The following is a 24,166-nucleotide window of genomic DNA, read 5'->3' on the forward strand; positions in this document are numbered from 1 at the left end:
TATGACTTCCAGGGGCAAAGTAGAATTTTACTATAGTTTCAGGGAACTATTATAATTAAGCCTTATCACCACAAAAACCCTAAATACCAATTTGTATAAAATCGGCCCAATCGAGGCCCAACAACATATTGAAAGTAAGGACCCCAAACCCAAAAGCCCAATAACGAAAGAAGGGCACATGGAGTAAATAAAAGAAAGTAGCTATATAAAGAGTTGAGATTCATCTTCTCCACTAGAAAAACCCTACACCTCGGCCGCAGCTGCTCTTCGTTTACAGGTACTTCTTCCGAACTCCCCTCCTTTTACCGCTGTCTGTTAACCCTAGGGAAATTTTCTAACCAGATACCTCCAGTGACGAAGCTTAAACGAGTTAGATTTGCACTTAAGAGACTGGATTTACCCTAATTTTTTTGTTAATTAGTTTTGTAGATTTTGTCGTGAGTCTGGTTTCTGTGCGTTTTGGTTAATTTTGTACTTATTTTTTGTTTACGAAATGGTTGTCAGGTAGGATCGTTTCCCGCAGAGCTTGGAGCAATGGCCCCTGCTAAAGGTACCTCCTCTCTCATACAACAGATATACATATATATTGTTCAGTAGCCAGAAGGGGAAAAAGAATTAATGGGTTTAATTGATGTAGTCGATTATATTGTGGAAAATGGATTTTGGGAAAAATGAATTAATTGGTTCTAATGGCTGTATTTGATTGCTTTGTGAAAATTTGTTTATTTGATTCCGTGAACCCTTATTTTGCGGCTTGTATACTTCGTGTCGTTTAACTTTGGTAGACAATCTACTCGTAGGTGTATGTCTTTTCCGATTTGTGTATAAAATGGGCAATTTTGCAAGTCAGTGGCATAATTGAATGCCATTTTGTGTTGTTATCTTCAATGTATGAGGTGAAATTTTGTTTTGTTTTGAGCTTCAATTATTCAAGTGTTGCGTAACTTTTCTTTTGCGTGGTATTACTTGTTTGTGAAACTTGCGGAATAGGATTTGTTCACCTCTTAATTAATGCCAGAACGGAATTGTAACCATGTTTTTTCGTTAAATTGTAGTTCCAGTCCACGAACATCTAAGTTATAGGCTATAGGCGTACAATTTCACATGATTTGTTATGCATCCTTAATTGTAATATGTTTCTGCATGCAGTTGACAGCAAGAAGAAAGATCCCAAGGCCCAGGCCTTGAAGACTGCCAAGGCTGTGAAATCAGGCCCTGCTTTCAAGAAGAAGGCCAAGAAGATCAGGACATCGGTCACATTCCACAGGCCAAGGACATTGAAGAAGGAAAGGAACCCCAAGTATCCCCGCATCAGTGCAACACCAAGAAACAAGTTGGACCACTATCAAATTCTCAAGTATCCATTGACCACTGAGTCTGCCATGAAAAAGATTGAGGACAACAACACACTTGTATTCATTGTTGACATCCGAGCTGATAAGAAGAAGATCAAGGATGCAGTGAAGAAGATGTACGACATTCAGACCAAGAAAGTGAACACCTTGATCAGGTATCCGGTCAATATTTTTGTATGCATATCTGTTTCATCGATGTTTTTTGTTTGCACACCTGTGTTATCGTAAGTTCGTAAACAAATTTTCCTTCTGGAACCAAGAAGTTAACTTTTTGCAGCTTAATTGAGGATTTCGCCAAGCTTAATCTACCATATGACTTGTGTTGTGCAGGCCTGATGGAACGAAGAAGGCTTACGTCAGGTTGACACCGGACTATGACGCCTTGGATGTTGCCAACAAGATTGGAATCATTTAAGTTAATGTTGTATCGTCTTTTATCCGGTTTCAAGAGATTCCATTGTTGCTATGACAGTTTTGTTACTAGTTGCACTGTATCAGTACTCCTGCATTAGTTTGGTTTTCTTTAATTTGTATTGGGAGCTATATTTGCTTTTTATGGCAATGCGATGCGTTTAAAATTTAGTTCAATGTGCCAATAGTTAATCCAGTCTTTTACAGTATGCTTATTTGCTTTCGTGTTGCCGCAACCGAAGTTGGAAGTCTTTTGTGATGTTGAGCAATTCTACTTCGACAAATTTACAGTTTTGGTACATTTCTTGTTTCGATTTCTTGTGTCGTAAAATTACCATGCCAAGTTAAACATGTTTGAACGGTTTTGCTAGTCTGTCTAGAAAAATTTCTATCGACATTAACGGATGTTTCTTTTTTGATCGATGGTGGGAGAGAGATTCAAACTCGGAACTTGTTCTGGGAGGAGAGGTCGCGTTCGAATAACGTTGAGACGTTAACAAATCTTCTCATATATGAATGATTATATTTCTTCACAAGAAACAAGGATTCTCCCCTGGTCCTACCCTCTCAAAATACAAAATTAAAAGAAAAATTGGAAAGGAAAAAGAGAAGAAAGCAAAAGAAAACTGTTGAACGAGCAGATACAAGTATTGACTAGAGTTTGGCCTCGTATCAGTATTGACGTGAGCCGTTCCTCTATCGAATTGTTAATCGTAGACTTTGAAAAGCTTGAAGGAATCGACGATGGTGTGTAACTTGTCTTTCATCTTGTCCCACCTCCTCTCGTTAGCCCCTGTCGTCAACGTGTAGAAGTTGCCTGCATTGCAATGCAAGTCATAACCACAAAACACAAAATACTGATACCTGCTATCTAGCTATGAAGTAGAATAAGAAGCATTATACTATACAGGTTGCATTTCACAGTTCCGTACCATTGCCGATAGCCACTGTGCTGAGAGCGTGGCGAGTAAAGTTTGGAGCCTTAGCAATGAACTCAAACGTGTAATATGTTTTCCCATCGATGTCGTGCTGCACCATAGAAACAAAAGCAACAAATCAACATAAAGCACATATCACAGCAGATTCAGTTCCATCTAAGAAGGTAGCTAGTGCATCTGCATCGCTGTTTTATGCAACACCGATCGATGAATCCAGCAGCCTTATCAAACAGAATGCCGTACGATACTACTGAATGCCTAGGTAGGACGTTTGAATCGTTGATTTGCAGTTTTGTCGTAATTTTACATATGTACTATCAGTAAACTTCATTGTTTTGACTCAGGCTTAACTAGCTGAGTCTCCCTCTTACTGAAAGCACGGAGACGTTGAACTGAACGCCTTATGTGGCTATGCCAATGTTTGACGCACAAAAAAACATGTAACAAACCTCTACTGCCTCAATCAGCTTTGTTTTCTGGGTAGGAGGAGACAGAACCTTCTTGATCAAAGTTTCAGCCACCTGTTGCGGGGACCCGAATTCTTTGATGTCTTGCTTGACGGTTGGGAACAGAGTCACACTTGCAGTCTCTAACGGCTCAATGACATCCTTGAATACCTTGTCTTGACCTTCAATGGTTACTTCCTGTCCGCACCTCGGGCGAAAAACCCATCAAAAAAATTGGCGCAATAGCAAAGGATCAAGCACATGAGCCCGAGGCTGATGAAACACAAAAAACTCTCACCTGCCATCCAAAAGGGTAGACAAATTCGTATCCATCTTTCTTGTCCGTGACAGGCAGAAATCCCTTGATATTTTCTGCAGCAACTGAGCCATATCAAAAGTGTTCTTTTAGGATATCGGTCAATATTAATCAAGGGAAAGCAACGCACTTCACATTACGCACATTGTTGCTACTTAAAACACTGTCTAGGATTCAATGTGACATCTAGAAAACTTAGTACTACAACGCTAAACTTAAAAGGTAGAGTGCAGAACAATCGAAACCGTTATAATTCCTTACATGATACAGAATGTTGGTTAGTTAGAAGAGCCAAAGAAGCAATTGTTCCTGCTGCTAGCACTTGGCGTCTCCTGGATATATCTGCCAAAGATAAACACCCAACTAGATGGAAACCCAAAAGCGAAAATTGATGAGTCTAGCCAATTGTCATATTCTAGAGGCGGTCTAGTGGCTCACTACTGAATTAACATCGCTAACATTCATTACTTTTTGTATTTCATTTTGTTAAGTTTTCGACGCGGGATTTTAACATTCTCCAGCACCAATATCATTAATCAACCAGAAATTGATGAGTGATTACAAATGTACAGTAGGGCAGTAAAAACTAACAATGCAGGTTGATTTCTACAAAGAGAGTAAAATTAGAAAGCAAGAAAGGACCTTGAGAAGGAGAGCATGTAGAAGTTGCTGAAGCCTGCTCTGCTCTTACCAAAAAAGAATTGCTTTTTCTACAGCAATGGAATGTGCTTTGCTTGTGTAACTGATTGCCACCCAGGTGAAAAAAGAAAGTAAATTTAAACACAGGCATTGAATTTTGGCGAGTTACAGCAGAAAAAGGGGAGAGAGAGAGAGAGAGAGAGAGAGAGAGATACCTTGGTGAAGGAGTTGAGGACAGGGGTCCTGTGGAGGGAGGGTGAGTTCTGCAGGGTCGCCATTGTTAGTGGTTTTTGGTGTTTGTGAACAAAAGTGGACTCCGTGTGTGTGTGTGTGGATTCTTGTGGCGATGACCTTATCTAGTTCCTTCTTTGTTTAGACGACTTATCCGTTATGCTTGTTATAGGAGACACTTATATTGGTTGTTGGTCGTTACGCCTTTTCTTGCCACGTCAAAAAGAAAAAAACCTTATTAATCGAAAAACTTAAAGTTAGATCGTTTGATCACGTGACTAGTTAAGTACTCTCACAAGTGGAATTTTTGTTTATTGGTAACTATACCTATATGAAGCTGGAAGAACTCAAATATAACGAGCTGGCTTCTTTGTGAAAATAGTTTGATCAATTAATCTACTCAAATTTTATTTATTTTTTTGAGTGGGAAAACTTAAGTAGGGTAATTAACTTCACTTGGTTTGACTTTGCTCTCTCTCACACACACACAATCCTCTTGTACTTTTGTTCATTGGGCCCTATTGGTCTTACCTTTTGCAACATAACTAGTTGTTGGATAGTTGAATAAGCATGATTACATGACGCTTTTACTAATAGTTGTTTTTTGCTAAAAATAGATAATATGAAAAAACAATTTTGATATCAGTCATGTTTGTACCATACTTGACCAATCCCGAAACTACTGAGCACCGGTCAACGTTATACCGTCAAGGACCCAGAAGAGTTTCCCTCCAACCAGGAGGCCAATCCCAGCGCGACACGTGTCGATATCAGAAGCCAATCATAGCGCGACACGTGTCAACATCAGAAGCCAATCACAACACGACACGTGTCAATGTCAGAATGAAACTAGAAACTTTCTTCTATAAATAGAGATCATTCTCTCACAATATTTCCTAATGTCATTTGTACTAAATCATTCACTTGTACTCACTAAAGGAGAGCTTGAACCTATGTACTTGTGTAAACCCTTCACAATTAATGAGAACTCCTCTACTATGTGGACGTAGCCAATTTGGGTGAACCACGTACATCTTGTGTTTGCTTCCCTGTCTCTATCCATTTACATACTTATCCACACTAGTGACCAGAGCAATCTAGCGAATGTCACAAACTTAACACTTTCTGTTGTACCAAAGTCCTCACTGATTTTGTGCATCAACATTTGGCGCCGTTTGTGGGAACGACACTTATTCCCACTCTCTTCAGCTTTGTCAAGCTGGTTTCCACCATTCGTACTCTCTTTTGACCAGGCATCCATCTCCAACATGGGGAGCGAAGGAAGTCACAGCACGCAGAATGACACCCATCTTGCACCTAGTGCGAAGCAACGAAAGAATGAAGGAAAAAGGGTTGCTCTTCAAGCTAAAGTCGATGAGCTAGAAGCTCAAAACAACAAGATAGCAATGAAGAATGAGGTCCTCCAGGAGTAGTATGAGAAGCTCTTTAAGATGCTCCATGAAACTATGCGTACTCACACACGCGAGCTTGTTGCCCCTGTGGACATCAACCATCATCTGGGTGCCCCCCAACACGAAGGGTCACCTTTCTTCGACATGGGTATCCTTAATGAGGAGCGAGTTAATCATCAAAACATTGATCAACATGAGACTTCTCTCAACCCAGCTGCTTCGACCCGAAGCAGGAGAAGTGGAGGAAGACACCTCATTGCAGAATGGTTGGAAGGATCGAAAGTCGTTTATCGTGACTGCCGAGCCTTCCTAAAGCAACGTCGAAAGAATCCCCTCCATATATGCTCGAAGATCAATGACCCAAGGGTTTCTAAAAGACTCGGTCCCCTTCCACGACCCAGGCCAGCTGCCAATCTAGGGAAGGAACGACATGTCCTAGAGGAACATGAATGTACAGGGGACTTTGAGGTATTCCGACAGACTCGCCCTAGAAGTCAGTACAGCGAGTCCAAGGAAAAATCACACGCCCTTGCTCAAACTTTCCCACTTCCAAGAGGCGATGGAGACTTACGAAAGAAAATCCTAGTGGTACATGACTCCACTAAAGACCCCTTTGTCTTACAACTCCTTGAGGAAGTAAACAAGTTGAAGGCCGAACGTCAGGCCGAGATATCTGACTGGAACCAACCCAGGCCTGGCCCTCTCACAAGGAGGATCCTCGACACCTCACTTCAAGCGAAGACAAAACAAAAGCTTGGTTTACAACTTTATACTGGAAGGGAGAACCCAATTGAACACCTTAACCTCTTTGAGTCCACCATGGCATATTAGATGCACACCGACAAAGAGCGATGTCTTCTCTTCCCCTCTATTCTCTCTGGCGGAGCTCGAAACTGGTATTGCCGTCTTCCACCTGAGACAGTAGACTCATTTGAGGAACTGAGGAAACTGTTTGTCTCTCAACACATCTTCCAGACCGATCGCTTGCATTCTACAGATGACTTGTATACTATTCGCCAGAAGCCGGACGAGTCACTACGAGAGTATGCTGGTCATTTCAGCCATGAGTATTCTCGCAGCGCTGATGCAGATGACAAGACCGCCATCAAGGCCTTTACGACAGGCTTACGTGATTGTTTCTTCAAGTACATGATCAATGCCAACACTTGGAAGACTTACTCTGAGGTGATGGCATAGGCTTATAACCATGCCTCCGCCGAGGCAAGGACATATCAAGGGAAACCCCCCACAACCACCCCTTATCAGCAAGTAGGGAGTGGAAGCCAGATCCAACCAAATGAGAAGACTTCGACCTTCCAAACGGCAGCGGTGCCTCCCCTTGCCTTACTTAATACTTTGCCAAGTCAACAGACATATCAATCTCAGGGCAAAAGGAAAGATATCCATCCTCACCAGTCTCATTTTAGTAAAAGGAGTAAGGGACACTACTGCGATAACCAAGGGTATCGCCATGATAATCCCCGACCCCAGGCAGTCAACACAGTGGGTCAAGCATGTGTCAAGACAGCCTCTACCCTGAGGTATGAGGAATACACACCTTTGAACACCACATGCGTGGCCATTTACCCTAGCATAGCACACTTGATACCGAAGCCAAAGCCGAGGCACCCGAATTACAAGCCCACGAAGAACACGGGCACGTTTTGCTGCTATCACGACCATAACGGCCATGACGACGAGAAGTGTATCACCCTTCGTGATCATATTGAAACTTTGGCACGTGAAGGAAAATCGATCAATTCCTCATTCACCCTCTAAGGGGTAACCGTTACCAACGCTAGGTAAATGTGATATATTTCATAAGTGGTGGCACACCCATATCTAAATCTTCCAACAAGGCCATGAAAAATAGTGAACGAGCTTTAAGGTCTGGCCACCAAATGTTTCACGTGGAAGACATCAGGGGAGGTAAGTATCAAAAGCCTAACTGGGATCCAATATGTTTCTACCCTGAGGAAGAAAGAGGTATCATCTACCCTCACAACGACCCACTGATCGTGGAAGCTCACATAGCCAACTTTGAAGTACGACGAATCCTGGTAAACACGGGGGCTTCGGTCAAAATCATGTTTGCTGAAGTTTTCAGGACACTTAATGTAGCTGAACACTTGCTCGACCGCTCGATTTCCCCTATGATAAGCTCCGGTGATATCGTGCAACCTTTGGGGAGCATACACTTACCTTTCACCATTGGTACAGACCCTTACACAGCTACCATTACCACTAACTTCCTGGTGGTTGATTGCCCAATGGCATACAATGTTGTTGATGATCCCAAGGCTATGGTATCCACACATATGTTGTTGATGAAATTTCCAACCCCCTATGGCAATGGTTACATCAGAGGAGATCAACTTAGTGCACGATCATGTTACAACACTTCGGTCAAGCAACAGCACCTGCCTGTGCCCAAGGAAACCCTTTCTATACATGACCAAGTCATAAAGACCAGCCCGGACGAAGCCAACTTGGATCTTCACGGTGGCAACAGTCAACCCGACGATTCTCGAAATGACTCTTTCACCCAGCAAGCACAAACTGCTGAAGAGTTGGAGAAGGTCTCTATCTCAAAAGATTATCCGGATCGCATGGTGAAGATTGGTACCACCTTGTCACCACCCATTCGGTTAGCATTGATCTTTTTTTGCAAGAGAACACTGAGGTTTTCGCCTGGTTATACGAGGACATGCCAGACATCTCTCCCGATATAATCTGTCATCGCTTAAGTATTGACCCCAAGACCAAGCCAGTGAGACAGAAGCAAAGATCTTATGACGTTGAACGGTACGAGGCAATGAAGGCAGAAGTTGAAAAACTCAAAGGCATAGGCTTCGTCCACGAAGTCAATTATCCAACGTGGGTAGAAAATGTTGTCCTTATTAAGAAGAATCCAACCAAGGAAAGCCTCCTACTCCAAAAGGTCTTGTGGAGAATGTGTGTCGATTACACCGACCTAAACAAATGATGCCCGAAGGATAGCTTTCCTCTTCCTCTCATAGACAAACTTATAGACTCTACGGCAGGGTGTGAACTCCTAAGCTTCATGGATGCTTACTCCGGATACAACCAAATCCTCATGAACCCTCCGGACCAAGAACACACAGCCTTAACTACTGACAGGGGACTATATTGCTATAAAGTCATGCCCTTCGGCCTAAAGAATGCAGGAGCGACTTATCAGATACTGGTCAATTCAATGTTCGCCGAACAGATTGGGAAGAGCATGGAAGTTTACGTTGATGATATGCTAGTCAAGATCAAACATGCTGACCAACACATCACTAACCTATCAGAAACTTTCACCATTCTGAAGAGGTATCGAATGAGGTTGAACCCCAACAAATGTGCCTTCGGCGTAAGCTCTGGAAAATTCTTAGGCTTCATGATAAGCCAACGAGGCATTGAGGCTAATCCCAAGAAGATCAAAGCAATCCTCGACATGAAGGAATCGATAACTTCAAAAGACATCTCGAACCTTATTGGCAAGGTGGCAGCCTTAACTAGGTTCATCTCTAAGGCCACAGACAGATGTGCTCATTTATTCAAAGCACCTAAGGGAAGTAAGAAGTACATTACATGGACTTATAAATGTGCTGAGGCATTCAAGAACTCCAAAGACTACATGAGTAAAGCCTCTTTGCTCTCCAAACCTGAGGTTGGTGACACTCTCATTATCTATCTGTCGGTATCGGCTTCAGCAATAAGTTCCGTTCTCATTCGAAATGATGGTAATGTCGAACGACCTGTCTACTACGCTAGCAAGGCCTTACAAGATGCGGAGACACGATACTCCAACATTGAGAAATTGGCTCTAGCATTGGTCATGTTTGCTCGAAAACTTCGCCCTTACTTCCAAGCACACTCCATCATCGTGCTTACCAATCATCCTCTTCGACAAATACTCTAAAGTCCTGACACTTCTGGGCGAATGATCAAATGGGCGATATCATTGGGTGAGTTTGACATCTCCTACCAACCAAAGCTAGCTGAAAAGGGCCAAGCAGTGACATACTTCATCGCCGACTTCACATATCCTGTTGACATTGTTTCTACGCCTAAAGAAGTGGTTTCATTACCCTCGGAAGCTCAGAAAATAGAACCAACAGCCCCAACATGAAGTCTATATAGCTCGTCCAACCAACAGGGTTGTGGAGCAGGACTAGTCCTTACGACCCCTTGCAAAGTGGCGATGGAGTATGTTCTTCGTTTCAAATTCAAGACGTCGAACAATAAGGCCGAATATGAAGCCGTCCTAGCAGGCTTGCGTTTGGCCAAACACCTTGGGGTTAAACGAATTGATATCTTCAGTGACTCCCAATTGGTGGTTAACCAGGTCACCAACAACTTTGATGCTAAGGATAGCTCTATGGCAACATATCTAGCACAAACACAATTGTTGCTCAAGCACTTCCACTACCAAATCACCCAAATTCCTCAAGCGGCAAACAGTCATGCAGATGCTTTGGCTCGCCTCGCTTCAGCGGTGGAAGACAAGATTGGGAGAAAAATTCTGGTCGAATTGTTGGCAGCACCAAGCATCATGGCTGCGGAAGTGTGCAACTTACAACAAGGAGATAGTTGGATTACCCCGATTTATAAATTCTTTGCTCATGGCACCCTTCCAAATGACAAAGTCCAAGCTAAGCAGATTCGATACAAGGCTATCCGTTACTTGATCATTAATGACCAACTCTATAAGCGGGGTTTTAACCTACCATACTTAAGATGCCTTACGCCCGCATGGGCGGAAACTGTCATTCGGGAAATACATGAAGGAGTCTGCGGAGATCATGCTGGATCTCGATCCCTAGCACATAAGGCTTTTCGCCAAGGATATTACTAGCCAACACTTCACCAAGATGCCATCAGAATATCCCGCTTATGTGATAAGTGTCAACGCTACGCAACTATTCATCACTCCCCTCCCGAGCCGCTTACTCCTATGATCAGCCCTTGGCCCTTCGCCCAATGGGGACTTGATTTGATCGACCCAATGCCTGCAGGGAAGGGCAATGTTCGCTATGCAATCATTGCAGTTAACTACTTCACAAAGTGGGCCGAAGTAGAACCCTTGGCAACCATTACTGAGGCAAAAATAGAAGATTTCGTATGGAATAACATCCTTTGCAGATTCGGCATTTCCAATGCGATAGTCACTGACAATGGGTGACAGTTCAACAATAATAAGTTCAAGATGTTCTGCTTTAAGTTCAACATCAACTTATGTTTTGCCTTCCCAGCTCATCCCAATCTAATGGACAAGTTGAAGCCATCAACAAAATAATCAAGCGAACTTTGAAAACCAGCTTGGATAAGGCTAAAGGTTGTTGGGCCTAACAACTTTCATAACAAATATATATGAAGAAGGAGTTTTGGGCTACCACTTAGAAAGGAAATGCCTCATTCGTCAACTCCCTTGACCGGAGACTTGGGGGACTCCTACCATATGCTACTGCACCTTGATACTCGGAAGTCTCACAACCACTCAGTGACTTGGATTTTTCAAGTCTCCAAACGAGAAGTTTTCCTCACTCGTGAAATTAAGGGAGCACTACCTTAACCTACATGCTTCACTCACAAAGCTTCAACATACAAGCTTCAACAAAAGGAAAAATTCAAAGAACTTAGTGAAGAAGGCATTGGTGTATTTAACACAATACGTTGAAATGAAGCAAAACTTGTTTATTGATATCTCCGATAAGTTACAAATATGTACATATACATGAATCAAAATAAACAAACAAGAGGGAGCCTTCACAAATGTTACTCAGGAGAAGTCTCAGCAGTCGGCAGAGCCCCAGAAAGAGAAGGCACCATAGGGTGATTATTCGGAGCCTCAGTACTAGGCAGAACCCCAGAAGGAGGAGGCACCGAAGGTTGATCCTTTGGAGCTTCATTACGCGGTACAGCCCCAGAAGACGAAAGCAATAAATGCCTTTGGAACAAACCCACAAACCTCTGATGATCAAGTAAAATCTGACCATCAGATTTCTGCAGCTGGTCGAGCTTCCTCTTCATGTTTGTAGCATAGTCATGTGCGAGCATGTGCAACTGTTTATTCTCATGCTTGAGCCCTCTGATCTCCTGTTTGAGACTTATCACTTAAGCCGTCAATGATTCAATTTGGCAGGTTCGAGCAAATAGGCGTTGGGCCATATTAGACACAGAACCTGCACACTGAACACTGAGAGCCAGAGAATCCTTAACAGCCAACTCATCAGACCGTTTGGAAAGTAGTCTGTTATATTTGGGAGTGAGAAAGTTCCTGGCCACCACCGCAGCGGTCATATCATTCTTCATCACAGAGTCCCCAACGGTAAGAGGACCAATAGGAGATAAGAAGGATGGGCGCCATAAGTTGTCTTGAAAAGGCATTGCTGCCTCTTCACCAAAGTTCAAGTCAAAACGACGGTCGGATGGGCCAGACATTCTCAGAAATGATGAAGGAGAAATGAGGTGCAATAAATCTCTGAAGTAAGGGAAAAATTCCTATAAGCAATAACTCTCTGAATGTACTTCTTGCACGCAATTGGTGCCATTATAAAAGAAAGGGCAACAGGGTCGTGGGTTCAAAAATCGAAGAGGCACCACTCTCCGGATTTCGAAGAGGCACCACTCTCCGGATTTCGAAGAGGCACCACTTTCCACACGCAACATCAGCTCCTCGAGTACCACAGATAACTTTTCCAAAGATCTCTGACAAAGTTTAGACACATAAATTTTGAAGATCCAGCTACCATACTATTATCCACAAAGATAAAGGAACAGCACCACTGCTTGATAACTAGAAAGTCTCAATATGTGTCAATCTCTGTGCTCCGTGGCAAGGCAAACTAGCAAAAATGCCTAATCTTTACTCACATTCGAGAAAACATTCCCAACAAGATTGCTTGCTCAAAAATCGAAGAGGCACCACTCTCCGAATCTCGAGAGCCAGACTCCCAACAGGATTACTTTTTCAAAAATCGAAGAGACACTGCTCTCCGAATCTCAAGAGTTAGACTCCCAACAGGATTGCTTTCTCAAAAATCAAAGAGGCACCGTTCTCTGAATGTCGAGAGCCAGATCCCCGACAGGATTGCTTGTTCGAAAACCGAAGAGGCACCGCTCTCCGAACTTCAAGAGCTAGATTTCCTTGGATAAAGCTTGTCTGCAATCTTCACACGCAACATCAGCTTTCCAGATACCACAAACCACTTTTTCAAAGCGCTCTGACAAAGTTAAAACATGTGAAGCTTGCAGCTCCCACTACATTGCTATGACCAAGAAGGGTAAAGGAATAACATTATTACTTGCTCAAAAATCGAAGAGACACTGCCCTCCAAATCTCGAGAGCCAGACTCCCAACAGGATTACTTTCTCAAAAATCGAAGAGGCACTACTCTCCGAATCTCAAGAGCCAGACTCCCAACAAGATTACTTTCTCAAAAATCGAAGAGGCACCGTTCTCCGAATCTCGAGAGCCAAATCCCCGACATGATTGTTTGTTCGAAAACCGAAGAGGCATCGCTCTCTGAACTTTGAGAGCTAGATTTTCTTGGATAAAGCTTGTCTGCAATCTTCACACGCAACATCAGCTTTCCACATACCACATACCACATACCATTTTTTCAAAGTGTTCTGACAATATTAAAACACGTGAAGCTTGCAGCTCCCACTACATTGCTACGACCAAGAAGGGTAAATGAATAACATTACTACTTGTTGTTAGGGAAACTCCTATATATGTCGACATCCATCCTTCACGGACAGACAGACCTACAAAAATGCTCAACCCTTTCTCATATCTGAGAGGGCACTCCTAACGAAGCCTCTCGAAATACTTAGCTTTCTTCCCCCCCAATAATACCTATGCAAACCAGCCACACCAGAGTAAAAGTATCTCATATCATCAGGGTCAAAAGCAAAAGTATCTCATATCATGCTTTTTCCCTGTCTTTTCCTTTGCCCTTGTTCTTACCTGCAAGACAATGAGAAAGAGAGCAATCAGTCAGCACTTGGAATCAAGCTTCCAGTCAGGAACTGACTACCTGGAACCCCTTGCCTGATTACTTACCTGACATTGCTCTCGAATACTCATCTTCAACATCTTATGCTTCTAGAAAAGATACCACATCTGCTTGAGGAACAGATAGGGCAAGTGAGAAGGATACAAGGAAGCATGTGGAGACAAGCACAACAGAACATGTGCCGATTCATCTATTACTTCGTCAACAGCAAAAGTATCCCATATCATGAAGGTCGAATGCACTTTTGATTTGATGGACTTGTTTTGACCCTTAAATTCTTGAGTCGGCCTTATACTCTGGAAGAAACCAGAAAATCCTCCAGCCCAGTTCAAGAATAAGCATGTGGAAAGTTACTTCTTCAAAAGCAAAAGTATATCATATCATCTCTTCTCTATTTGCTTCTCCTTATCCTTGTTGCTGTTTACGACACAATGAGAATGAGAACAATTAATTGGAAGCCGAAGTCGAACCTTCGATCCAGGTTACTTGCTTGGAAGTCTGATTGCTTACCTTGTCTGTTACCTCTTTCGGCAAATTCCTAGCTCGGCGACTTGGGGGACTCCTACTATAGGGTTTTGTATCGCACTTGACCAAGCCCGAAACTACAAGTAAGCTTCAAGTGAAATTGATATATTACCTTGTGCATCTTCATCGGTTAAGGATACCATCCCTGGATGGAGGAAAAATACTTCCATAGAAGATGCCACAGCTACGTATGAGACAGATAAGGCAAGTGAAAATGATACCACACTTCGGTACTTAGAAGTTTCGTGATTACTTAATGGCTTGGATCTTGCAAGTCCCCAACCGAAGAGCTTCCCTCACTCGGGAACTTAGAGGAGCACTGTTTGTACCATACTTAACCAATCCCGAAACTACTGAGCACCGGTCAACGTTATACCGTCAAGGACCCAGAAGAGTTTCCCTCCAACTAGGAGGCCAATCACAGCGCAACACGTGTCGATATCAGAAGCCAATCATAGCGTCACACGTGTCAACATCAGAAGCCATTCACAACACGACATGTGTCAATGTCAGAATGAAACTAGAAACTCTCTTCTATAAATAGAGATCATTCTCTCACAATATTTCCTAATATCATTTGTACTAAATCATTCACTTGTACTCACTAAAGGAGAGCTTGAACCTATGTACTTGTGTAAACCCTTCACAATTAATGAGAACTCCTCTATTCCGTGGACGTAGCCAATCTGGGTGAACCACATACATCTTGTGTTTGCTTCCCTGTCTCTATCCATTTACATACTTATCCACACTAGTGACCAGAGCAATCTAACGAAGGTCACAAATTTAACACTTTCTGTTGTACCAAAGTCCTCACTGATTTTGTGCATCAACAAGTCAAAATATAATATATCATTCGTGTGTTAGCTCAAGTTAAGATGGAGATTAGAAAAATGAGTTCAAGATTAGAACAATAAAATGGTCCAAAATTCCTTCCAAATGTGAAAAAACAAGAAATTCTTGAGTGGAGCTATCATGCTTATAAAGGATGAAACCAATATACAAAGAGTTACACTACATTAAATGTAGAGTCGCATATAGCAATCGTACCTTAGAATTCGACTTTAAAAAACCCTAATTAAGTCTAAATATTTTCTTCTTCCTTTTCTTGTTAAAAATATCGTGTTAAGCGAGTCTTAGCTAATCTCATTTTGGTTAATCCGTTAATAACATGTAGTGAGACTAATCTACTCAAATTTTATTTATTTATTGGGGTTTTTGAACATTAGTCCTTGCAAAAGATTAAAATGTCAAAAAAAAAAAAAAAAAACTGGTGCTAGATTACATATTCAATTTAATCCCTTGAAGTATACTTTTATCAAAATTTATATTCAATTTTTCTTATTTAATGTGTATTTTTATTTAATCTCTCAGCATTAATTAAATTTTAATTTTATTAATATGCACATATTTAGTTCTTTAATTATAAATGAACATAAATGAGAAAATATTAAAAGAAATTTGTGATACAAAAATATATAAATACATAAATGTGCAGAAATGAATGTGCCGAAATATATAAAATTGACTTTTTTTGTACCGAAATATTTGTACCTACATAATTGTACCAAAATATATTATAATGAACCTAAATGTATGTACTGAAATGTATTATATTAAATTAGTGTACCTAAATGTCAATACTGAAATGTATGTACCAAAATATACGTACCGAAATATATATAATAAAATATAATATATTGAATTAATGTACCTAAAAGCCAATACTCAAATGAGAGGTATTAGGTTCGAATATTGTGAATGACAAATTCGATACCAAATTAAGTTGTCCATTGTGTGGCTTAGCCGAACTCTCTCTCGCATTAGTGTAAAATATATCGTTGTACTAAAAAAAAACCCAAATGTGTGTACCAAAATGTACGTACCAAAATGCATGTATATGTTTGTATCGATGTATTAATGTACCTATATATTTGTATCGATGTATTAATGTACCTATATGTTTGTATTGATGGACATACCGAAATATTTAAATGTATTAATGTATCTAAACGAAAAACATACAAAATTGTTCTCAAACTATATATTATAAAAAAAAAATTAGTTGCCTAAATGTAGACATTAAAATATATTATGATAAATGAAATGAAAATTAAATTTAAATGTACTTAATACATTAAAATAGGAATAAAAAGATAAATAAAACATCAAAATATAACTAATAAATAGATAATTAAATGTACTAGGGACTAAAATTGGATTTTAATCTTACACAAGGTTATAGTCTAAAACTTATCTTTTTTTAAGGATTAAAATGAAGTTTTCTATTTAAGGGGGTGTATTCAATTAGGATTTCGAGAGAGTTTCAAGGAATTAATAATTTCAGGTGTATTCAATTGAGAATTTAAAAAACTTTATAAAAGTCTTGGTGTATTCAATTGAGATTCTTAAAGACTTCTTACAGTTCCCTATAAATTTAGGCGTATTCAATCATAACTTTTAGAAAGTCTCTAAAAATTTAGGTGTATTGAAAAAGAAAGTGGATTTGAACAGATTTGTGATTTGGTGGATTTTGGAGGATTTCAAGGTGATATGTATAAATACCAAAGAGCTTGGCAAATCTCCCATCAACCCTAGAAACTTTGAGAGATTTTGAGCGTGCTGCTCTTTCCTCCAGAGACCGTCTTCTCCTCTCCAGAAACATCGGGCTTCAAGGTAAAAAATTTCTCACCTTGTACATGTTATCTTTTTTTCTCTCTTTCAAGCTTCATGATTTTTCTTGTTTTGATAGTGTTGTTCTAGGGTTAGGGTTTTTCTGGTTACTTTGGAGTTAAGGTTTTTCTTGTTAGGGTTAGGGTTTTTCTGACCATCAAACTTTTTGAAATTCATGTATATTGTGAAGATACAAGTATTGATTTTACTGTTTTGATCGAAAAGTAATTGAGTTTCTGGTTTGATTACTTTGGAATACAAGTATAGACGTTACTATTGGGTTAGGGGTTTGATTTTACTGTTTGGAATTCAAGTTTGTAGGTTGTGTCCCTTCGGCATCCCATGCCAAAAAAAAATTCTACTTGTGCAGCATACTATTTGCAGTCAGAATCTTGATTTACTAGAGGGGTCTTGCAATCACTAATCTTTTTCTTTTCAAGTGCAGCACTTTTGCAACCTCATTTCTTTTCTTTTTATCTTAAATAATAAAAAATTATTTCATGCCTCAAAGTTTTTTTTTTTAGCCGAAACATGGTAGGGTGAAGTTGTTTCCTTGATTTTTCAACCTTTGTATCTAGTCCATTCCTGATCAGCTTGTACTTGGGCTCGTTCTTCTTGGCATTCTTTACGGTATCATAAATCAAATCGAAACCAATGGACTTCCCCCTCCAAAATGGGTGCGGAACTTGAATACGAAGATGGAATTTGGGTCCCTCACCTCTGAAAACATGGTCTATACAAATAATTTGTCACTCCAAAAGTTGTTGAGTTTCTGCTTTCTCTATTCTTTTAAAATATTTCTAGCTCACTTATATGACTAATTAATCTTTTATTATCTTATAGGGAGTTCTTCGTAAGGAATGCCATTCTGATGAATTTCCATTTGAACTAGAAGATGATAAATATGAAGATGAAGAAAATGATGATGAACTAGGTAATCAAACTCAAGAGCAACAACGACAGATTGCTAATGCATGGAGAGCTGGCATAGCTACAAATATGTGGACAGATGTTGTGAGTGATAGCAATCAAAGATGAGAAATAGAATTAATTGTTTTTACGGATTGGAGTATGCAATTTGTGTTTGAAAAACTTTGATAGCTAGTTTATTTTGTAAGCCTTTAACTTTCAAGATTTTGGATGCCAATGTTTAATTTCACTTTGATAGCTACTTAACATTGCATGTGAACTTGGTATTGCGATTTGTATTAGTAGGATGAAACTGATTTTGGCTTGTTAAGGGAAGAAAATTGTTGATCAAATTCTCTGAAATTCTCTAACCCCATGTAAAAAATTCTCTCACAATTCATGTGAATTCTCTGGAAGTTATAATTTAATTCACTCAAAATCTCTGGGAATTCATTTTTTTTCTCTCAAACTCTCTTAGATTCCGTAGATTTAAATTCCATGAAACTCTCAAAATCTTAATTGAATACACCCCCCTAAGTAGGGCAATTAACTTCACTTGGTTTGACTTTGCTCTCTCTCTCTCTCACACACACAACCTTCTTATATTTTGGTTCATTGGGCCCTATAAGTCTTGCCTTTAGCAACAAAATTGGTTGTTGGATAGTTGAATAAGCATGATTACCTGACGCTCTTATCAATAATTGTTTGATCAATTACATAGTGAGATTGATCTGCTCAAATTTTATTTATTTATTTGAGTGGGAAAACTTAAGTAAGGTAATTAACTTCACTTGGTTTGACTTTGCTCTCTCTCACACACACAACCCTATTGTATTTTGGTACATTGGGCCCTATAAGTCTTGCCTTTAGGAACATAACTGGTTGTTGGATAGTTGAATAAGCATGATTACGTGACGCTCTTATTAATAGTTGTTTTTTGCTATAAATAGTTAACATGAAAAAACAATTTTGATATCAGTCAAAATATAATATATCATTCGTGTGTTAGCTCAAGTGAAATTCTTTCAAACGTGCTCATAAAGGATGAAACCAAGCCAAAATTCCTTCCAAACGTGAAAAAACAAGAAATTCTTGAGTGGAGTTATCATGCTTATAAAGGATGAAACCAATATACAAAGAGTTACACTACATTAAAAAACCCTAATTAAGTCTAAATATTTTCTTCTTCCTTTTCTTGTTAAAAATATTGTGTTAAGCGAGTATGAGGTAATCTCATTTTAGTTAATCTATTAATAACACGTTACAGACCGAGGGTTATGTTATGTGGGTTGTGATAAGCGAATTATGACTAGATGGACAATCACGTGGGTTCTTGTGTAACGAACAATTATCATTGCTCTTTTCTTTCATAAATCAATAAATCATGTCTATGTTTTTTTCCTTTATCTTCAACAAAAGGTTTCCCTTTTTACTGTCACACCATCGCAATAGATTGCGATAACATTTGCGTTCTGATCAGTTTAAATATGGTTTCTTGATTAATCAATAACATATATGAACTTATGAAGATAATTTAAATATGTCATTTAGCATTACAGTTTATTAATATATATTTTTACTTACAAATGTAATTTCTTATATTTGATTCTTGTGAACGACAAGTTTGTAACCAAATTATTAGCATGGTCCTTATTCCGTAAACCGATCGTTGGTTTGGTTGTCGAACCCCAAACAGTCAAACACGCGAGCGCCCAGCAAGAAAGGAATGCATGGTTTGTATTATTGCCTTGCACCTACTTTCTCACTAGAAATTAGGTGCTTCAATTAGTTTGGAAACTTTATATAAACTTGTCGTTGTCATGGGTGTCGGTTGCTTGTACTTTTATACATTAGAGTAGCTAGATGTGATGTGAGATGTGATGTGAGGTTACATTGCTTAAGTCTTACTAACAAACTCCATTAAGTGACAATTATAGCCAAAAGTCTTTGTATAAAATTTTCTTAGGATTCAGTAAACACAAAAACTATTATTTCATCGTAATTTGCGCAATTTAATACTAAGCTGATATGATTGAATTCTTTGTGAAAAGTTAGTTTGATTTGATAAATCTAAATTTAGTTGATACAAGCGAGCAACTTACAGTAATTTAATTGAGTGCTACACAAAAAGAGTTGCAATCCAAGAATAGTTTGGATAAACTGCTCAAAACCACCATAACATGAAAAAATAAATATACTTAATCATGGTAGTCTTGACAATTGTTAATATTGATAAAAAAAAACACTTTAATACACAAATTATATGCCTTTGTTAAATAACTGTTTATTTCATGTACAATAAACAATAGTGCGCATGATAAGGACAGGAAGAGGACTGCTATAAAATTTGTAGATTTATAATTTTATATGGAGAAAGAGAGATTACTTATCAATTTATGCTTTGAAAAATATTAAAGTTATTAGTTGCCTGCATTTTAAGTTAACGGGACAAGAGCCAGTTTATCATTATTTATGCGTTCAAATCAAATTAAACACGCTGAAAATTAGTTAAATTAGCAGGACAAATTAAAGAATTAGGAAATTAAGAACATGAAAGATCAATTGCTAAAACAATGTAACATTTAACTTGTCCATGAACATATTTCCTCCAACCATTTTGTCTCTTTGACACAAAAGAAGGAAAGAATGGAAATTAAAATCAATAAAAATAAAGGAGAATAACAGCTTAGCAACATAACTACAAATAGATTTAACAAATGGTACCAACTGGGAAAGCAAATGAAAAAACAATTGAGAAAAAACAGATGAGATGGACTGTCACAAAAACAAAAGCTCATCCCCTTCCAATTTTTCTCAATCATGTGTTTTTTTCTCTGTCCCGCTCCTCACACGCCCAATAAATTATAAGATATATCGCATCCACTGCTATCGTGGCAAGGGCCATCTCCTAGATTTCGGTGGCCTGTACCAAATTTATAAAAAGGTTTTACCTTAATTTTAAAAAAATATAAAAAAATATATAGAGGTTAAAAAGTAATAACTTAAATTAAAACAAATTTTAGGTCTATTGATATTCATTTTCATTTGTAAGTGATATGTTTGATTCTCGAATTTCTCGTCAAAAACGAATTTGAACCCGATTATTGCTAGTTGATTGTGAGGTTTAGCTCACTCTCTCACCCCTTAGTGTAGTTAGTTTAGAAAAAAAGGAGCTACAAACATAATCATGACTAAATAATCAAAAGCAATTCAATCTTAAATAATCAAACAAGAAAAAAAATAACTCTAAAAACTCTAACTTTAAAGTTTCACTTGAATATATATCATTATTACATAACAAAATAAGAAAGAAAAAAAATCTCTTTTAGGGTGTTATTTGGCACTCCAAATTTTTATATTAAAAAATGGAAAAATTTACTTATATAGAGTGCACAGTAAAATTTTAAAATGCTAATAAAAGTAGTTTTTTTTAAATATATATATATATATATTACGTTATTATATATAAATATTAGGTGACAAATTTTTTTGAAGACCCTTTCAAATTTGGCACTTGTACAATTGTTTCGCTTCCCCCAAATTCCTCTAATCCTAGCGCTACATTCTAATTACATGTGAAAGAAAATTTACATTTCAATGTGAATCCAATGTGTTTATACCATATTTAGAGCCTCGTATTTAGATCTCGTACAAATACTCGGGGGACTTAAATGTAATTATGTGATAAAGGAAGATACAAATATGTAATAAGTGAGGAGTCCTTATTCTATAAAATGACCCATCACCCTCACAATTAGGGGAGGCCAATTCCTAAGGCTCCTCACCCCTCAAGCTCTCACTCTCATTCAGAGCTCTCTCCCTCGGAAATACAATAATCAGTGTGGACGTAGCCCAAACCTTGGGGTGAACCACGATACATCTTGTGTTCTTTACATTTCATGCAGATTCACGTTGTTCCAAGACCTTCGGTTTTGTGCATCAACATTTGGCACCGTCTGTGGGAATCGACACAAAAAGCTATGTCGGTTCTCTCTCAATTTTTCACCTCTGCTGTGAATCTGCAAAGAAAACCCAGGAACCAAACAACCCAACACCCATTCAATTTACATAGAGATAGAATACATATTTGAAGTAAGTTGAGTTTGATGCATGAAATGAGTGCGTGCTCATAAGCACGCTGACCGTCTTGTAATAAAAAAAATAGAAAAAAGGAAAGCGAGAGAGATAGAAGAAAAGATGACTTGGGAGACCGAGAGGAAGAAAAGGTCTTTGTTTCCTGCGCCCTCGATTCCATTCGATCTTCCTCCATCCGACTGTTGCCCTCGATTTTGTTTGATTGAGATTTGAGATTTTTCCAAAAGCACATTTCCTCCGCCGTTGCCATCCCCACCGTCAGCTGCCTGACTCTAATGATCATCCTTGCGATCGCTACCCTCATCCACGAGTCCACCACTGAGTCACCCTCCAACTTGCCCGAGTCAACCGTCTGCAACGTGATGCGCCAGGGCACCGACGCCCCCGACTGCCTTATCTCCGCCACCTGCTACTTCTACTCCCCCTTCGACGGCAACCAGTCTAGCGCTGGAAACAACTGGAGTTTCAACCAAACAATCGCCATGGTAGTCAGCGCTCTAGTTCCCGACGTTAACAGTCCGACATAAACGACGTTGAGATTTGCATTTGTGATGTTGGCTGGGTACAGCATGGAATCGAAGGAGTACGTCCAACTCTGCGACATGCTCAAGCGGTGTGGGATCCGCAGCCGCAAGAACCCCGGTGGCGTTGGAACCAAGTACGGCACGAGCTTGAGAAATAAGGTGGCAATAGATCTCTCAAGGGACATTATCCTAGCATACATGCAAAACGGGGAGCTTTTGACGCCGGATCACGGGTTTCCGGTACGGGTCATAAGCCGAGCTGAATATAAACTCAAAGCCCGTATACGATGAAGGGTTACGCATGCTCAGGCGGCGGGAAGAAAGTCACACAAGTAGAGATAACAATGGATGGCGGTGAAACGTGGCATGCGTACACGATTAGACCACCAAGAAAAGCCAAACAAGTACAGGAAATACTGGTGCTGGTGTTTCTGATCACTGGAAGTGGAGGTGCTCGACCTACTCGCTGCCAAAGAGATTGCAGCGCGAGCTTGGGACAAGACACTCAACACACAACCCGAGAAACTCATTTGGAACGTCATGTCTGAAGGGTTTAGTCGACCACCCACATGGTTTTTGTTGACCACCCACATGCGAAAGCAAAGAAAAGAAAAGGGAGACCACCAGTAAAGTTACAGGAAAATGAGCAATTAATGCACAACAACCCAAGCTCTTTGTTGATTAAAGGAATAAACTTGGCATGATGACAACACAGAAGATGCCCACCAACTTTCATCATGCATGTTCCCACTCTTCACAGACGACACCATGATGTTAAAGTGAAAAGAAAGGGCAAAAAAGAAAGCAAAAACAAAGAATAAACACCCCACTGGAATGATGTAATTTATTTTTATCTTTCAGAGACATCTGTATAAACCCCATCAGAGGGTAAAAAAAAAACGGCAAAGCCCAAAATAAATGGGCTGGAATGTTGTGTAGAGGACGAAGGCCCATAAGCCTAAAATAGCACCAACCAAGTCATTAAAAGTACGTTCAGTACTCCAAAATTATTCGACAACCTGCCTCTATTATCACCAACCAGGTGACCAAAAGTATGCCCAATACTCCAAAAATTATTCAGCAACCTACCGCTATTACCACCAACCAGGTGATGAAATGTATAACCCGTACTCTAATATCATTTGGCAACTAGCCATTCATGCCACCAACCAGGTGATGAAAGGTACAACCCGTACTCTCCTTCATGCCACCAACCAGGTGATCAAAAGTACACCCAGTACTCCAAATTATACATGAGCATTACTCATGTCATTCATACATTCATGAGCATCACTCATGACAATCATACATAAATATTCATGATAACATTCATGAGCATCACTCATGTTAACATTCATGAGCATCACTCATGTCAATCAGCTTCAAAAGCTTCATTTACAAAAAGCTCCAGCTTCGAAAGCTTTATTTATAGAGCTCTAGCTTCAAAGCTTCAGTTCAGGGTATACAACTATCGCCTCCAAACAACCGCCACTTCGGCCCACACATGGATTCAATTTGAAGTCTCCAGCCAACATACCTTATTGACCGAAGACTTGGGGGACTACACTATACACCATATATTGGGTCTCAACTGGGCTTTATGAAAAATACTTGGGGGACTCTAGCCCATTATTTATGTATTGAGGAGTGAGCCCTTATTTT

The 24,166-nt window shown here is 39.5% G+C and overlaps 2 protein-coding genes across 4 annotated transcripts; one reads left to right on the forward strand and one right to left on the reverse strand.

Moving 5' to 3' along the window:
• Positions 1-179: 179 nt before the first annotated feature.
• On the forward strand, positions 180-1,937 carry LOC139197574 (large ribosomal subunit protein uL23z-like). The gene is made up of 4 exons (XM_070825268.1): positions 180-277; positions 505-550; positions 1,150-1,510; positions 1,686-1,937. The coding sequence occupies exons 2-4, from the start codon at positions 535-537 to the stop codon at positions 1,768-1,770; spliced, it is 462 nt and encodes a 153-aa protein (XP_070681369.1). The 5' UTR covers positions 180-277; positions 505-534; the 3' UTR covers positions 1,771-1,937.
• Positions 1,938-2,251: 314 nt separating this feature from the next.
• LOC139197573 (psbP-like protein 1, chloroplastic) lies at positions 2,252-4,492 on the reverse strand. Of its 3 annotated transcripts, XM_070825265.1 has the most exons (7): positions 4,321-4,488; positions 4,109-4,208; positions 3,728-3,808; positions 3,449-3,531; positions 3,154-3,348; positions 2,699-2,795; positions 2,252-2,583 (listed from the first exon to the last, which is right to left on the reverse strand). In XM_070825265.1, the coding sequence occupies exons 1-7, from the start codon at positions 4,381-4,383 to the stop codon at positions 2,474-2,476; spliced, it is 729 nt and encodes a 242-aa protein (XP_070681366.1). In that variant the 5' UTR covers positions 4,384-4,488; the 3' UTR covers positions 2,252-2,473. The 3 variants fall into 3 exon arrangements, with proteins under 3 accessions (XP_070681366.1, XP_070681368.1, XP_070681367.1); XM_070825267.1 differs by lacking the exon at positions 3,728-3,808 and having other exon boundaries at positions 3,449-3,522; positions 4,321-4,492; XM_070825266.1 differs by lacking the exon at positions 3,728-3,808.
• Positions 4,493-24,166: the final 19,674 nt, after the last annotated feature.

This window comes from Malus domestica, chromosome 07 (assembly GCF_042453785.1).
Source record: "Malus domestica chromosome 07, GDT2T_hap1".
Taxonomy (NCBI): domain Eukaryota; kingdom Viridiplantae; phylum Streptophyta; class Magnoliopsida; order Rosales; family Rosaceae; genus Malus; species Malus domestica.

Excerpts from the sequence above, each read along its gene's own strand:
- LOC139197573 (XM_070825265.1), bottom strand. The coding sequence starts at position 4,383 with ATGGCGACCCTGCAGAACTCACCCTCCCTCCACAGGACCCCTGTCCTC. Across the intron at positions 4,209-4,320 it reads TCCTCAACTCCTTCACCAAG|TTACACAAGCAAAGCACATT; the intron begins GTATCTCTCTCT and ends GGTGGCAATCAG. Across the intron at positions 3,349-3,448 it reads TCTACCCTTTTGGATGGCAG|GAAGTAACCATTGAAGGTCA; the intron begins GTGAGAGTTTTT and ends AGGTGCGGACAG.
- LOC139197574 (XM_070825268.1), top strand. Across the intron at positions 1,511-1,685 it reads AAAGTGAACACCTTGATCAG|GCCTGATGGAACGAAGAAGG; the intron begins GTATCCGGTCAA and ends TGTGTTGTGCAG.